This window comes from Siniperca chuatsi, linkage group LG17 (genome assembly GCF_020085105.1).
Source record: "Siniperca chuatsi isolate FFG_IHB_CAS linkage group LG17, ASM2008510v1, whole genome shotgun sequence".
NCBI lineage: Eukaryota > Metazoa > Chordata > Actinopteri > Centrarchiformes > Sinipercidae > Siniperca > Siniperca chuatsi.
Genome location: NC_058058.1, coordinates 7,276,705 through 7,292,702, shown reverse-complemented (window position 1 = coordinate 7,292,702; position 15,998 = coordinate 7,276,705). Strand labels below are relative to the sequence as shown.

Sequence of the window (15,998 nt, the reverse complement as noted above, 5' to 3'; positions counted from 1 at the left end):
CTCATTATAATCTTAATAGGCTACACTTAACAGTTCATGCAGTATTACTTACTACGTGTATTATTACATTGTATTATTATACTGTATTATTATCATCAACCCGTAAACCCACTTTGTACTTATTTTAATTGTATTTACACCCACTTGGTACTTGGATTTGGATTTGTTTCATTTCAATTGCTAGACAGAACATGGATATTGGATGATTTGGCAAAAGCCTGAATTATATTTGATTAAAACATTTTTTTAAAGTCCAATGCCAACATTTTAAAAATTCGTTCTTTCTGCAGTATCTGCACATGGCAACTATGGTATGGTTAGGGACAGAGGATGACTGTGGGTACATTTTGAAAAAGCAAACATTAGCTGTTAGATTGATGGGACGAAAACTCTGGTTGCCCACATGAAAGTCAGATGCGCCACATGCCCCTCCACCACTCACAACCACACCCATACTGTCTGCCTCATTACATAAAGGGTACACCACTTCCTACATTGGCACTGGACGTAAATTGTGGGCTGAATATGAACATAATTTCTGGAGATACTGGGTTGGCTCAAAGCACTGAAAATGACATTTGAAGAGGTCAACACCAAGATGTCTTTCCAAATAACTCAAAAAGTGAGTGGATGAGACTGAGTCAGAAAAATGACAGCATCTGTCATTTGACAAATGACCCTATTGTGGTTGTGTAAATAATGGCTGTTTTTTCTAAGAAGCAAAGGTGGAAGTAGCATGGTGTCGTTTTGGAGGGCACTTACAAACAATGTGGTCCTGTCAATAGGGGCGCCAGATACAGAAAACTTTCATATGGGTTGTACTGGAAGGCAATGACAAACACCTATTTTGTTGTTTAGGTCTCAAGACTTGTTGTTTGTTAGTTAGTTGTGATAAGTAACCTCACTGTGGACAGTTTTTATTGAGACTATACTTTGTTAATGCAGCTGTCCCCTTTAATTTCCCCTTAAGTTTCTTTATTCCACACTGTCCGACAATGTCATATATATTCTGTACATAAGACTCTGGAATGAAATATTCTGAAAATATTCTGGATGTCTTATGCATAATTTTATACACATTTCCCCTAAATTCAACCTGACAAATTTGTTATCTTTAGTAACTTTGGTATCTCACTATAATTTAAAATAAGGGCGGAACAATATTTGGCTGCAGAGCAGGAGTTTGTAATAACTGGTTCTCCGGCAGGTCAGTGAGGTTTAAGAGCATAAAATGTAGCTGAACTGACTCTTTTAAATGCAAAATCTTGGCCCAAACTTCCCATGCAGATATTTACAAAATAGACCTCCAATGGAATTAAGTTTTTCCTCTTAAATACCTCAATATGAAGCCACAGGACTCTCAAAGTCTTCTCTACAACTCTTGTCATGTCTTTTAGCCTGACATACCTCTGCAGAGCTTTGCATTTTTCTTGTAGCTGATCTCAGCGGCGGGTCAGGGGCCATTAGCTTGTCACATCTCCATCTGAGGCCTCATGCTCCGTACAGCAGCTCTCACATTCCTCAGTTGGCACAGGCTGACAGGACGCTGCTGTATCTGCTCTTGAATTCAGCTGCTAGTAAATCACAGACTCTACTGTAATCTTCATATGGACAGAAACTGCTCGCAGGGAATCTTCTGCAGCCTCAATTTTCAGTTTTATATGCGCAGTACTTCAGTCTTGGTGACAATCTCTTGCTCAAAAAAATGACTCACACACCAGCTTGTACACAGAGAGTGGGACTTAAAAGTAATTAAATAAACTGTAACTAAGTTTGTAAACAGACTATTAAATCGTTTTTGATGCATTTTTAACCTGTTATTGCATGTGCTGGTTTTGAGTTAAAGTAAGTGATTAAAAATTGTATTAAAAATATTCTATTTACTTGCTATCACTTAGTGAACTTTGGTGTACAGATCCCATTTATTTTTCAGCTTTTCAGTGTACTTGATTCGTGTTACAGCAGCCCAGTGAAGTGGACAAAATACCATGAACACCTGTATGCTCTAATGCAGAAATTTGTGAGACTTAAGGTTTTCCATTTTTGAGACTGTTTCAGAGGTGTTGATTTATGTCCAGAGGGTGGTCAAAGTAACAGAAACAACTTGCAATGTAATGCACTACTTGACAAAGTAACAGAAACACCTTGAAGTTCAATGCACTATATAATATGGGTGTCTGCATTGTTCTGTCCGTCCCCTGGACAACTGAAAAGAAACACTTTTTACCTTATATTCAGGGCCCTAGTTACAACTGAGGTCACGTCTGTATTTTGGGAGATGTGGGGGATTTAATTTCAATGTTTGGTGGGAATCAGTGTGAAAATATTTTGCTAGGATAATGATCACTGACTACATCAACTTATAATATAAAAATATAACTGATCCATTATATCAGATGCCATGGCATATATGCAATTTTAGGAGGGTGTAGTTTTAAGAAAATAGTTACATAAAAACATCCAACATGTCTCTGGCACACTGTTGACAAAAGTTAAACAGTTTAAGCTTCACAGTAGTATTAGTATGTGTTGCATGATGTTTATTCAGATATGTATGTTATTGTGTAAAACTCCTGTATGTCTGTTTCTAGTATTACTATGTTATGTGTCTATGTTTGGTGTATTTTCATGTATTCATTTACATCCAGCAGCACTTTGATAAACTAAAAAGTTATATTTGGAGTCATTTATTATGAAATTAATGAATATAATTTATTTAACTTGAATTGGCCTTGTTCAGATACATTTCCTTGCTCATCATACTAATGAATACAAATTGATACATTTGTTCCACTAACAGATGTACACAATAATTAAATTCAAGTGGTGCTTCAGGCCGTGAGTGCAGTCTGCGTTGCTGTAGGCCAAGTTAGAATCTGGAAGAGATCATGGTCAAGTAGTTGGTAGTTTGATTTTGTGTGCCGACGCTGGTTACAAAGAATCAATATCGAATCAAGGAGGGTTGAGTTTCCAGATAAGCGCTCTTGGCCACTCTGGCTATTCATCATAAGTCTGTAGAAACCTGATAGGTCAGAAGAAATTATATTCCAGCAGGAGTGGGGCCTCCTTATCTCTCCATAGCAGGGGAATAGGAGACATGCCGATCAATACCAGGCTGTTGTGTAGCACTTGCAATTATCAACAGCTGATTCTGTCCTCCCCCAGCTGCATCTTTTAATACCACATAATTACAAGTTTTAGGACAATGCCTGCTGAAAAGGGATTACAGCCATGCTGTAGTATGCTTCATTCTTCTCTCAGCTTTGAAATAGTTTCTGTGGAAGGGGGGATCAAACAATAACATCAAAACAGATTTTATTATACACTTCATACTCTGATATTTGCCTTAATTTACCACTTTGATCTTTTGGTGATAGTTGTAGTGACAATTAAGAGTTTTAACTGAAAACTGACCTGTAGTTGGTGATTGTATGCTAACCAACCAGCAAAACTTAAACAAAAACTACAAAAATGAAGGTCTAGTATGCCTATTTTTTATTTCAATACCCTTTTCTCATTAAACTCTACTCCACAAGAAGAGGCTTTAAACTGAGTTCAGGTGGGTTTCTCCTCCACACATCCCTGATCATCACTCAAAGGAAGATTTCTTTTCCAACATTGAGACATTTTTCAGCCTATTATGGCGCCAAATTGTGGGAGGTCGTAACAAATGAAGCAAGGGCTCCAACACCTCCTGTGGTATCCTGGCAGTAGCCTATCGCAGGCGGCTGAAGGGCATCTAATGATGGACCGGAGGCGGAGGCAACAAGGAGAGCGCCGGTGCCTCGGACAAACCAGGGAGTCTCACTTCCGACAGCAACCAGTTTGAGACCAGATCAGACCTATCTGCGACCTGAGCGAGATTTTTACGCACAAAGTTTGACTTTAGGCATTTATTTAATCCGCCGATATCTGGTCTGCGAGGTTTTCGCCTTTTACGCAAGAATTACCTCTTCTAACGCGTCGATTCCGGACTTTACGCAGTTTTAGGAGACTCAACATGAAGTCTATCCTCCTGTGGAAATATAACTGGTCCTGCTAGTGTTGCTCTGCTGTCTTAAGTGCGTGTGAGGCGACAGATTCAACCGGGACATCCATCCATCCACATCCTGAGAAGTCAGCTCAAACGGGAGCGTCTCTTTCGACACAGAAGTCAAGCTTAAATCTAAACGGACTAGGCTATACCGAGATGCAGCATTTGGTCACAAAGTTAAACCCAAGATTTCTCCAAAACGCATGAGACACTCACAGGAGTTCAGGTCGGACTAAACCATGTTGGAGCTGCTCGGAGTTGTGCGTAAAAGCAGCCGCACACCGGACAGGAAGTGAACTAATTATTATTAAACCCCATCCCTCATTTCCATATCTAGCGTGTTGGCTGGACCGCAGCCAATCACCCACCGAAGGACAGCAAGAGTCGTAAAAGCATTATCCTTCCTCCATCACAATTACACTGACATGCGCAATCTGCACACGGGCATCAGCACCAGCCACCGTACGCTTATTTCACCGATCCCGCTCCCTCTGAAGGGTCCCATTCGCTGCTTGTAGATGAGTCGGCGAAAGGCAGCAGCGAGTCGCAGAGAGAGATCAACATGTCCCGCCGCAAGCAAGCCAAGCCGCAGCACCTTAAGTCAGATGAAGAAGCGACACAGACCGGATTCCCCTGCAAAAATGGTACGTGTCCTGGAGGCTTTAAAAGACTTTTACTGGGTTTACTTCAGCTGCTGCTAATAGACCACCGGTAGAAACAAGAACAACTATCGTTTAAAAGCAGCTTACTTTAAAGGGTTTTGTTGCAAAGAACATGTTTGAGTAGCCTACAGGAATATGACAATTGGACAATAATGGTGGCTTTACGTCTACAAATATCTAAAAGGTGGACAAAGTTTATTTCGATTAAACGGACAAAGTGATTTAGGTTGGTTTTACTTTCCTGTTTCTGCCTGACTCCTAATTATTATTTTTTAACATTTTAACATTATTTAGTTTTAAGTTTTGAAGTCTGCGAAATGAAACACTGTTAGTCTAAAAAGTCTAAAAAAAGTTTACGATCTGGTCATGAGAGGGAAATGTAATGGTGCATATTTTAATACGTTTTTAATGTTTTATCAAAAATCAGATCCAGATTTATTAACTGAAGGCTATGTTGGCACTGTACGGAGTACACACATCTCATGAATTAAACCAAATCAAAACTATTTTCATATTTAATATAATTTATGTTTAACAGTTTTAGGGGAATAAGTAGAAACAGGGCCTGTTGTGAACTACAGTACCGACAGAATCCATCAAAGACAGACTAAACCCATGGAAATAGCCACCAGGCGATAAGGGGTTATTTCTGTGTTTTGGCTCGAGGCCTACCTGTCAACTGTTAAAACATTTTTAATGAGATTAGAAACCAGGACAAAATAATCTGAAATGATAACGAAATGACTTGTATGATCATAATAATGTATTTACTTCCATGGGGACTCCTGTATTTTACTGTTATGTTTAATTAACATGTTCTATATTTTCTGTACAAATTATTTCATAAATAATATGAAAAACAAAAGAGATCTGAACTTCCAGTATTTCTTAATCTTAACATTTTGTCAGGAGTGTATAAAATAATTATTAAAAATGATGAGCCTTGGACACCTTATTTGTAACTAGATCTCACTTCTTCACCATATTGCCAGCCTATATTATGGTACATCAGAAGCCTATCATCATTTCTAATATTTTAATATTTAATTAAATGATTTAATTTTCTCCTCATGTATGTGCAGCTTGGATGTTATTTGAACATTTTAATCAACACTAACAGCTGAATGCTAACTCATATCAGCATCAATATTTTAACCATAAATTAACCTTTTAACTATTGGCTATGTGTTTATCAAAAATGTACTTAATTTTAAATAGAATTTGGCCTGCGCTCTCTAAATTTGGTGCAAAATCTTTGGTTTACATCCTACCAAGCTTTAACTGACAGTAAATGTTAAATTAATCTAATGTAATATGATTCATTTTTACATATGTGTATTTATTTATATCAGTATAAGACTTTGTTCACCGGCCTCTGTTTATTCTCAAGCGCAAAAGGCCTGCAAAAAACCAAGCCAATTTCAAAAATTAATTCAAATCATCATCATCACATTTCTTGTTCCATAATTTTCAATAAAATTACATGTCACTTTATTATTATTTGAGGCAGTGAAAAGGTGTCGAGTGTGGAGGAGGCCCTCCCACAGCCCTGCAGCCAGGCGGGGGGGCTCTGCCACTGAAATGGGCTTTGATTGAGCCTGCTGACTTAACCTTTGTCAGCCTCACCCTGCGAAGGGCAAGTGCTCCATGTTTGGATCATAATACAATTAGTACATCTGAACCATTGACCTCTGCAGCCCAGAGGTCACACAAAGAGCCAAAGAGGCATTAACGCTGGGCAGAGAGTCTGTTTGCTTTTCAGCTGCAGCTTCATGATTTTTTTCTCCTCTCATCGCCAAACTACACAGCAAGAAACAGAGATAAATCTGTTTTCTGCTCCTAACAGTATGGATTGAGTGAGGGTGACATTTTAAAATAAATTTCGATCAGTGTTATTATATTTGAAAATATATTCAGAGCTCTAAATCATCAAGATCTTTGCTTTGCTTTTTCTGGAAGTAAATCTTACAAAGCGCAGACAAAATCCTGAGCTAAAACAGTGAAAGTGTTTTCACGCCTGTGTTTGCTGAATCGCCCTGGTGATCTCCAGACCACCCACTTGGTGAGCCAGCGACTCTGATTATTTACTGGCGAGTTTGACTTTTAAATAGATTTTACTCACTCAACTGTGGTTGCACTCTTCTAAACTGAAAAAAGTTAAAATCAGTTTTTAGTATCTCAGATGGGAGACAGTTGGAAGCTAAAGCCTGTAATGTATTAACAAACACATTATCTATTAATACAGAGATTGCACTGTGTGTTTGCATGAGGATTTGTTGAGTGTACTTGTATAATTGTAAATACACCATGTCTCAGTCTATGTTTAGCTTGGGCACACTGGGACACCATTCTTTCAGGTGGTGAAACATAGTGATAATTGGAGTGTATTGACTACACTTGGAAACACATACACACACGTACACACAAATTACGTGCACATTCGGGCGCACATACACACACACGTACATGTTAAATTTGGCACAAACGTATGCACGGTTAAATTGCTTTATGTCCACATTTACTGTGTTTAAGAACAAAGGTGCAGCACATTTGTCGCACACACACACACACACACACACACACACACACACACACACACACATACACACACAACACGCACACAACCTTTGGCGTCTTATTTTATGATTCATGATTGTGATGATCATGTGGCAGAAATAAAATATTTTTTTATAAAATAAGTAAATTATTGGGGGGGGATCTAATTGCATAATCATACCTAAACCTTATAATATCCATATTTCTACTTTTGGTCCTTTTTGAATTGTTATTCTTAAATTATTGTAACAATAATTTACTATTGATTTCCCCAAATCTTTCCATCTGGTATTGCTGTCTGTTTCCTAATGGGGCAAAGCCTGAACAGCTGCAACAGTGATTCTAAAGTGTAAAATCTTTTCTCAAAGAACGTCACATATCAGCTACTGAAAGAGGACAAAAGGAAACTGATGTCAAAAGATCACTGTCAAACAGAAGGAAAAATAATTTCATTGAAATGTGTTAGATATGTGATATGTGTTGTATACAGCATTTATTTTACAGATATAACCAAATGTAATAATTTGATTTAAAAAAGTAACAGTGGATTGACATTAAAATGCCACACAAGTTAGGAATAAGAATAACAAATTCATATGTTATATCCTTCTCACATCAGGATATTCTGGGTCTTTTATTGGTTTCCTCTACTTTTAATTTCCTGTACATTTAGAGCTTGATTACATGTAAAAGTGGCAAACTTTGCACATATCATTTAGGTATTTACTGTAATACAAACACCATTATGCTGTCTATTGAAGCTATGATATTATAGAGTGAGGTATATCATTAAGATTAACACACTATCGGTTGTTGTTGATGCAGACTTATTATAGGAAGAAACAATTAAGTTTATCTGAGCATTCAGTATCAGTGATACAGTAATAATGATCAATTTATAACGTGTTTCAAACTACTTGGAGTATCAAATGGAAGCTATTTACTGCATAAAAACACACAGGGAAATATTTTACAGTTAAATTAGTGATTGTCAGCTGACATGCTATTTGAATAAACCCAGGTTTTCTACTTAGGTTAGACTACTTCAAAATGTTTTAGTTTTTGAACAAAATGTGGTAAGCGCACAATTATTTGTCTAAAGATGAGACACATTACTGAAATGTATGAATGCACACAAAAAATATATATATACTGTATGGAATTTCATTATATGTCAGAATGCACAAATGAAAGGTCAGATAACTTCACTGAACTTTATTGATTTTTCAGAAAGATTATTAACATCTGAAAACAGGGGGTGTGAGTTTAAAACCTTTGTCAACACTTTAAAGTGATGTAATTATGGCGCCTGATGACTTTTAAGACAGAAAGTGGTATCACAAAATAAAAAAAAAAATACAACTGCACAAGCACTCTTAACAGCTGTAAACATTTAAATAGTTGGGAAAACTTGATCTCTTATATAATAAAAGTTCAGAGAGAAAAATAAGTGGCTATTATTTGCAGTTACAACTTGGAATTCCCCTTCAGTAGCTTCATAGTTAGAAAAAATACTGTCCACACTATATGACAATGTTACATATACAGTATGTATAGACTGTATTTGTATTGGGCGAAATATAGAAATCTAAGATGTTGTCTTTTACAGCAAATGATCTGTTTTAAGATGTGTTTTGCATCATTTTATAAAAACCTCTTTGTAACTCAGCTTGACATGTTTGTTATCTTTGGACACTTTGGGATCTCTTGTGGAATATTAAGTTCAGTGGGTTTGAACAATGCTTGTTCCACACAACATGAGTTCGGAAAGATGGACTCATTGTGTGTGTGGATTATTTATGATGTGATAAAAGAACATTTCTCCCTCTGGTGAAATATCAGGAAAATAAATGATCAATTTTGCATTCTCAACATCTTTTTTTTCGTGCTTTCAGGCATCGTGGAGGGCATGGAGAGAGTGGAAACCAATGGTGGCTGCCACAGCAGTGAGGAAACACACATCTGTGACAAATGCTGTGCTGAGTTCTTTACTTGGACTGAACTGAGTGAACATCAGAAAGTCTGCACAGAGGATCCCTTGGTGCTGATAGTGAAGGACAATGAAGGGATGCCAGTTCCTGAGGAATCTCCTATCGGACCCTCTCCGGTTCCTAGTGTGGTGTCCAGTGACTCATCTGCAGCAGAGTCCACAGATGCTGGCTTTGAGCTTGGAGAGACGCTGGTGAATGACAACGACAGTCTGGATAACTTAGAGGAAGGCAGGGAGCGGGATGAAGCCATGGAGCTTGAGCATTGCCCACAGGACAAATACACCACAACCTCCAGCCCTCAGCCTCCAGATTCAGCTGAGTCCACTTCCCCCCAGAGGTCAGCTGCTGGCAGTTACAGCATGCCGAGTACAAACGTGACGCTGGAGATCCTTCACGGCACCAGGGTGGCTGTTGCCCAGTTCTCCCAGGGGATCAACAGCAGTGGTACTGGAGGGAAGGCAGCTTCAGCAGCCATCCCGGTGATCCTGGAGCACCTGCTGGCTCTGCAGCAACAACAGGTCCACCAGCTGCAGCTTATTGAGCAGATCTGCAGCCAGGTAGCCATCATGAACAGACAACCAACACAGGCAGCGTTAAACCCAGTCTCCAGATCGCTGTCTCTGGCACCTAACCCTTTCCCTTCTCAAGGCATCATCCCTCCTCCCATCCTGCCACTGTCTGGAGCGATGCCCTCAAACATAAATGGACAGGCTGCTGTTTCTTTGTCTTCAGTGCTTGAAAAGTCACAAAGTCTCTCCTCACAAACTGTAAGCGGGCAGTCCACCTTTAGAGATGTAACATGTACCTCAGTTTCCTCAGAAAATTCAACCCCGGCTCTCTCCAGCTCCAGCAGCAGCATCTCCACATTACTGCCTCCTTACACAGGCTCACACACCAGCAGCATTAGCTGTACTCAGACATCAAACTCCTCCAGCCCGCTCTCCCTGGGGCAGAGCGGCCTCCTCAGCTCATCCTCCAGCCTGCCATTTCTACCTCAGAGCCCGCCCAGCAGCGTCATTTTCCCCAATCCCTTGGCTAGCATCGCCGCTACAGCTAATGCACTTGACCCTCTTGCAGCCCTGATGAAGCACAGGAAAGGGAAACTGCCTAACATGTCCTTGTTCGAAACGAAGCCCAGCCCAGAGGAGCCTTTCTTCAAGCATAAATGCAGGTTCTGTGCCAAAGTGTTTGGCAGCGACAGCGCTCTGCAGATCCACCTGCGCTCCCATACAGGAGAGCGGCCCTTCAAATGCAACATCTGCGGCAATCGCTTTTCCACAAAAGGGAACTTAAAGGTGCACTTCCAGAGGCATAAAGAGAAGTATCCTCATGTTCAGATGAACCCTTACCCGGTGCCAGAATATCTTGACAATGTGCCAACAAGTTCTGGGATTCCCTATGGAATGTCCATCCCTCCAGAAAAACCTGTTTCCTCATGGCTGGATAGCAAACCTGTTGTAGCAACTCTGCCAGCGACTATGGGTCTTCCGCTTTCCTCCACTATTACCAGTATTGGAGGTTCAAATGACCCTGTAAGTGTAACACCTACTGTTAAATCTCCCTACCAGCCAGCTCCTTTTGAATGTGTATCTTTGTCACCTAACCACAGAGGCAGTGAGGCTCACTTCTCTCCTGTTTCAGCGTCTCCACAGTCTAATCATGAGACAGAAGCCTCCAATATACTGAAAACAGAGGGGGTACACCTGCCCCAAAACTGCTCCCTGAGACTGAGAGCCAACCCTGTAACAGAGGCAACCAGCACTACGATCCCATCTGTGGCCACCACACCTGAACCCGTCACCTCAGCATCTCCTGTCTCCAACTCTCCACCCCTCTCGCTCAACTCAGACGAAACTAAATTCCCAACCGGTGGCCTCCTGGACTCTATGCAAACATCTGAAACTTCAAAGCTTCAGCAGCTGGTGGAGAACATTGACAAAAAGATTACAGACCCCAACCAGTGTGTCCTCTGTCACCGCGTCCTCAGCTGTCAGAGTGCGCTAAAGATGCACTACCGCATTCACACTGGGGAGAGGCCCTTTAAATGTAAAGTGTGTGGCAGGGCTTTCACCACCAAAGGCAACCTGAAGGCTCACATTGGTGTTCACAGAGAAAATCCACCTGTTCAGGTGCAACACTCATGTCCCATTTGCCAGAAGAAGTTCACCAACGCTGTTGTCCTTCAGCAGCATATCCGTATGCACATGGTTGGGCAAATTCCAGACTCAACTCTGGTGGATGGGCTGCAGGAGATGGACAGCGATATCTCTTTCAACGAGAGGAACTTTGACAGTCTCAGCAGCAATAGCAATGACCTCACTGATGATATTTCAATGGAGGATGATAATGAGGAAGAGGAAGAGGAGGTAGAGAATATAGAGGAAAGTGTAAATCCATCTAAACCCTTGATCTCTGATTGTAATTCTCCTCCTGAGTCCTCCTCCATTGTATCAAGTATAGCTGCTCTGGAGAACCAAATGAGGATGATTGACTCTACTGTAAGCCTAAATCATTCCTTGGGTATGAAATTCATAACAAATGGTTTTAATGACAGCAACCAACTCAATGTTAAATGGTCTTTATCAGAGAAAATGGTGGAGAACTGCAGCGCAAACAGCCCAAATGTGTCAGAATCCTCCTGTTCACCTCATGTATCAGCGTCTCCTATTCAAAGCAACTCAGAAGGCATGACGATCAAATCACCTGCAGTGAACAACAACAGGCCAGAATCCCAAGAGGCTTTGGCAGCCTCAGTGAAGAGTGAGCAATCTGAGTCTCCGACCTCGGCATCAGCAGCTGCAGTGGCCCAAGAGCTGAGAGGAATACAGGCCAGCAAGCTATGTGTGAAAGAGGAGACTGCTTATAGCATGTCATTCCAACTGAGCAGAGAAAGAGGTACATTTGCAATGTTGTGTTAATTTAGTAAAATTGTGATAGCATACTGAACTTCAATTCGTGTTCAAATAATTTTTCTTTTTAGGATGTCTCAATAATCTATTGAAAGTATGAATAGTGTTATATTTTAAGGGAGGAAACTTCACCTCTGCGCTTTCATTTCAGCTGCAGGTCAAAGCATTCCCAGCCTGGTTACCAGCACATCATCAGGCATGATAAAAACCGAGGTGAACGGTCACAGTCAGTCAAACAACCTGTCCGAAGGGCAGCACCCACCATTTAGTGTCCACATCCCTCCGGCTTATGCAGCAGTCGGCAGCCCAGGAATGACCTCCCTGCTCGGGCCTGCTCCTCCTCGTCGAACACCGAAGCAGCACAACTGCAACGCCTGTGGAAAGAACTTCTCGTCAGCCAGCGCCCTACAGATCCATGAGCGCACACACACCGGAGAGAAACCATTTGTCTGCTCCATCTGTGGCAGAGCTTTCACCACAAAAGGCAATCTGAAGGTAGATAATGGATGTTTTTTCTCTGTTATGCTGTCTGGATTCAAGCTGATAGCTTTCTTGACATATCTGGTGTCAAATATCTGATGATGGAGTGTCATCCACAGTTACAACTAAAATATACAAATGAATAATCAAATAATAATCAATCCATTTTAAAATTATATTTTTGTTTAATTGTTTCCAGTACAAGTGTAGTGAGTCTAACTCTGTGTTGTGTTGTATAGTGCATAAGACCACACTTCCTTGGACTGTCTTTCAGGATTTGAATGCATGGCAGCATACTTGGAAATGACATAACAAAGCATTCACAGCTCTGTCCCTTCCCCACGAAAAGTCCATAACGAAAAGAGAAAGTAAAGCCAGTTTGTAGATTTAAACTGTCGTTAAACTTCCTGTTAAAACACAGAACATTCCCCTTTTATCAAAACGTGTACAAATTCTACATTACAACTTATTTATTCTCATAATACACTACACCAGAAGTGTTAACATCCACTAAAAGTCTGCCAAATCCACATACGATTCAACAGGAATTTATAATGCCCTGTTCATAATTTAGCAACACATCTGTTCCATCATGTCTGTTTCTAGGTCTTTTCCTCTCCACCAAAAAAATAAAAATAAATCAGAGGGAGACCCTCAAGACTTTTCTTTTTTTCGCATGTGAACAGCATGTCTGCTATTGACTACTTGATTCTCTAAAAAATCAGTATAGGACTGCAACTTATAGTTATTTTCCCTATCAGTAAGTCTGCTGATAAATAATATATCAGAAAATAGTGAACAATGTCCATGACAATTCCCCAAAGCCAAAGGTGACATCTTTAAATTGCTTATTTTGTCCAACCAACAGGCCAAAACCTAAATATGTTTCAGTTTACTATCATACAAGACTAAGAAAAGCAGATATTCTTCACATTTGAGAAGCTGGAGCCAGCGAATATTTGGCATTTTTGCTTGGAAAATCACTCAAGCGTTAAATCCATTATCAAAATTGTTGCTGATTGATTTTCTATCGATCGACTAATGAATCGACTAATCGTTTCAGTACTGGCATTCAGAAACCCATACTAGTGGAGCTATGATATTGTCAGATCTTGTAAACACAGATTCCCATGAAATGTCTTTACAAGACGCAAAATATATCTGAAGTTTTTACATTTTTCGATAAGCCTATAAATATATCAGTATAGAGAATGGAGGAGTATAGTTCAATAGGGAGAATAAAATACCAGCTCTTTCAGTGTAGGAGGCTTGATATTTACTGGGACCATCCATGCTAAACATGTTTGCATTTTGAAATAAAAGCATCCACTAAATCTAATATCTTCAATGTCATTTTCAGGTTCATATGGGAACTCACATGTGGAACAACGCACCAGCCAGGAGAGGCCGGCGGCTGTCGGTAGAGAACCCCATGGCTCTGCTTGGTGGAGAGGCCTTGAAGTTTGGGGAGATGTTTCAGAAGGACCTGGCAGCTCGAGCGATGAATGTAGACCCTGGATTTTGGAACCGCTATGCGACAGCTATCGCCAACAGCCTGGCCGCGAAGAACAATGAGATCTCAGTGATTCAGAACAGAGGCATCTCTCAGCTTCACCCTCTGACTGCAGGCATGGACCGAGTGAGCACCACAGGAAGTCCAATAACCAGTCGAACCAAGACAGGCATGGACCTGGGAAATAATAGGCATTTTTCTATGCTGATTGATGACAGCAAAGAAATTGGAATCAATTGAAAAAAAGCTGAATGGGGACTTGATACTTATGCAATCTATTATGGACGTTAAAATATTTGTAAAACACCTTGTTTGTTCTTATGTATTATATATAGACATAAAAAGAACTTTTTATCAATTGACAGAGAATAGTAGGGTATTCACATTTTGCTATTTTACTTTGCTGTCATTTGTGAATGTTTTTTATCTATACATTAAATAAGTTGTTTAACTTGTACCTGAGAATTCCTACGGTGCTTAGACGAATGGCTGCTCTGAAGAAGGGAACGTATGCTCAAATCAATAATGCAAACAGTCTGCTATCTCCTCCGTACAGCTGCCCAGTACTGACAGCTGGTGCAAAGCACAAAACACGCTCATAAATACCCACAATTACGAGTTGCAATGAGCTATTGTCAATGTTATGGTGAGAAATTGTCATTCTTAAACAACAGTTGGACTGAATAAAAACTAGAACAAACTGTCTGTATGGTCAATTCACTACCTCACTCTGTTTGAACACTGAAACGAGCTTACTTGTCTTGATGTTATTTCACACACTACTTCATAGAAATCACAAAAGAAGTTCAACATAGACTGAGCTCTTTCATTTCATTTAGCTTCATCTTCATAACTACTTTTGCAAACTGTACCTCTCTCTTGACCTACGCATTATCTTAGCAAGTAAGCATGATTTTTTTCTTCTGCAAACAAACAACTTCTGTATAATGTTAAACAGGAGGGGTCAAGCATGTACAGATGTGCACTAAAACAAAATGCATTTGTTAACATGTTTCTGTATCTTGTTTATCTTTGATGCTCTTGTTGTAGGCCTGCAGCAAAACTGTACCCTTGTCGAGCTGCAGCATATAATAATAGCAACAACAACAATAATAATAATAATAATGATGATGATGATAATAACAATAATAATAAGCTACTATAGTTAATTGTTTTGATGCAATCAGTTTGCATAAGCATGAATCAGTTTGTATAAGTTGGTGTTTTGTCAAATGATCTCTTTCCAAATCATATCCGCTGTTTTTCAGATTAATCGAGATTTCCTTGGCTGTTGCAAATTATTTTGGGAGACAGGTACCAATTAAAAACTTATCTGGAATATTATCTGGCACTTAAATGAAAAATAAACAAAGTAAGACACAATGGTCAGCTTTAGACTTATTGATACGAAAAGGGGTGGATTTAGGGAAGACAATTAACTATTTTAACTATATGTGAAAAGACAGTCTCAACTCTGGTTCGCTTATTAGCTTTTTCGGAGCTTTCAACCGCATCTCACGGTCTTTATCAACGTATATCTGCTCTAAAGTCGTTTACAGTTTTTTTCTCATTTGATTCTAATATACTTGACACCATGTGCTATACAAAATATAACTATCATTAACGATTCATACAATGCTTCAAAGTCTCATTTAATCATAAACAATACATTTTACTGGACCACACAGCGACCACAATGGATTTCTGCAACGGGCCACTTATGCTGCCTTTTTGTCTCCTGGAAAGCGCACACTCCCTTTTGTTAATTTCAATCAGGGCTACTTTTGGTAAGAAGACACATTCTTTGTTTATTTTGCTTAGTTTTAGAGATCCGTCACCCAAGAGCTAAGTTTT

At 39.7% G+C, this 15,998-nt stretch overlaps 1 protein-coding gene across 1 annotated transcript; it reads left to right on the top strand.

Moving 5' to 3' along the window:
- The first annotated feature begins 3,706 nt into the window (after nt 1-3,706).
- On the top strand, nt 3,707-14,849 carry sall3b (spalt-like transcription factor 3b). Its single transcript, XM_044170967.1, has 4 exons — nt 3,707-4,677; nt 9,147-12,137; nt 12,303-12,646; nt 13,992-14,849. Exons 1-4 carry the CDS (start codon nt 4,596-4,598, stop codon nt 14,382-14,384), a joined length of 3,810 nt encoding a protein of 1,269 aa, XP_044026902.1. The 5' UTR covers nt 3,707-4,595; the 3' UTR covers nt 14,385-14,849.
- Nucleotides 14,850-15,998: the final 1,149 nt, after the last annotated feature.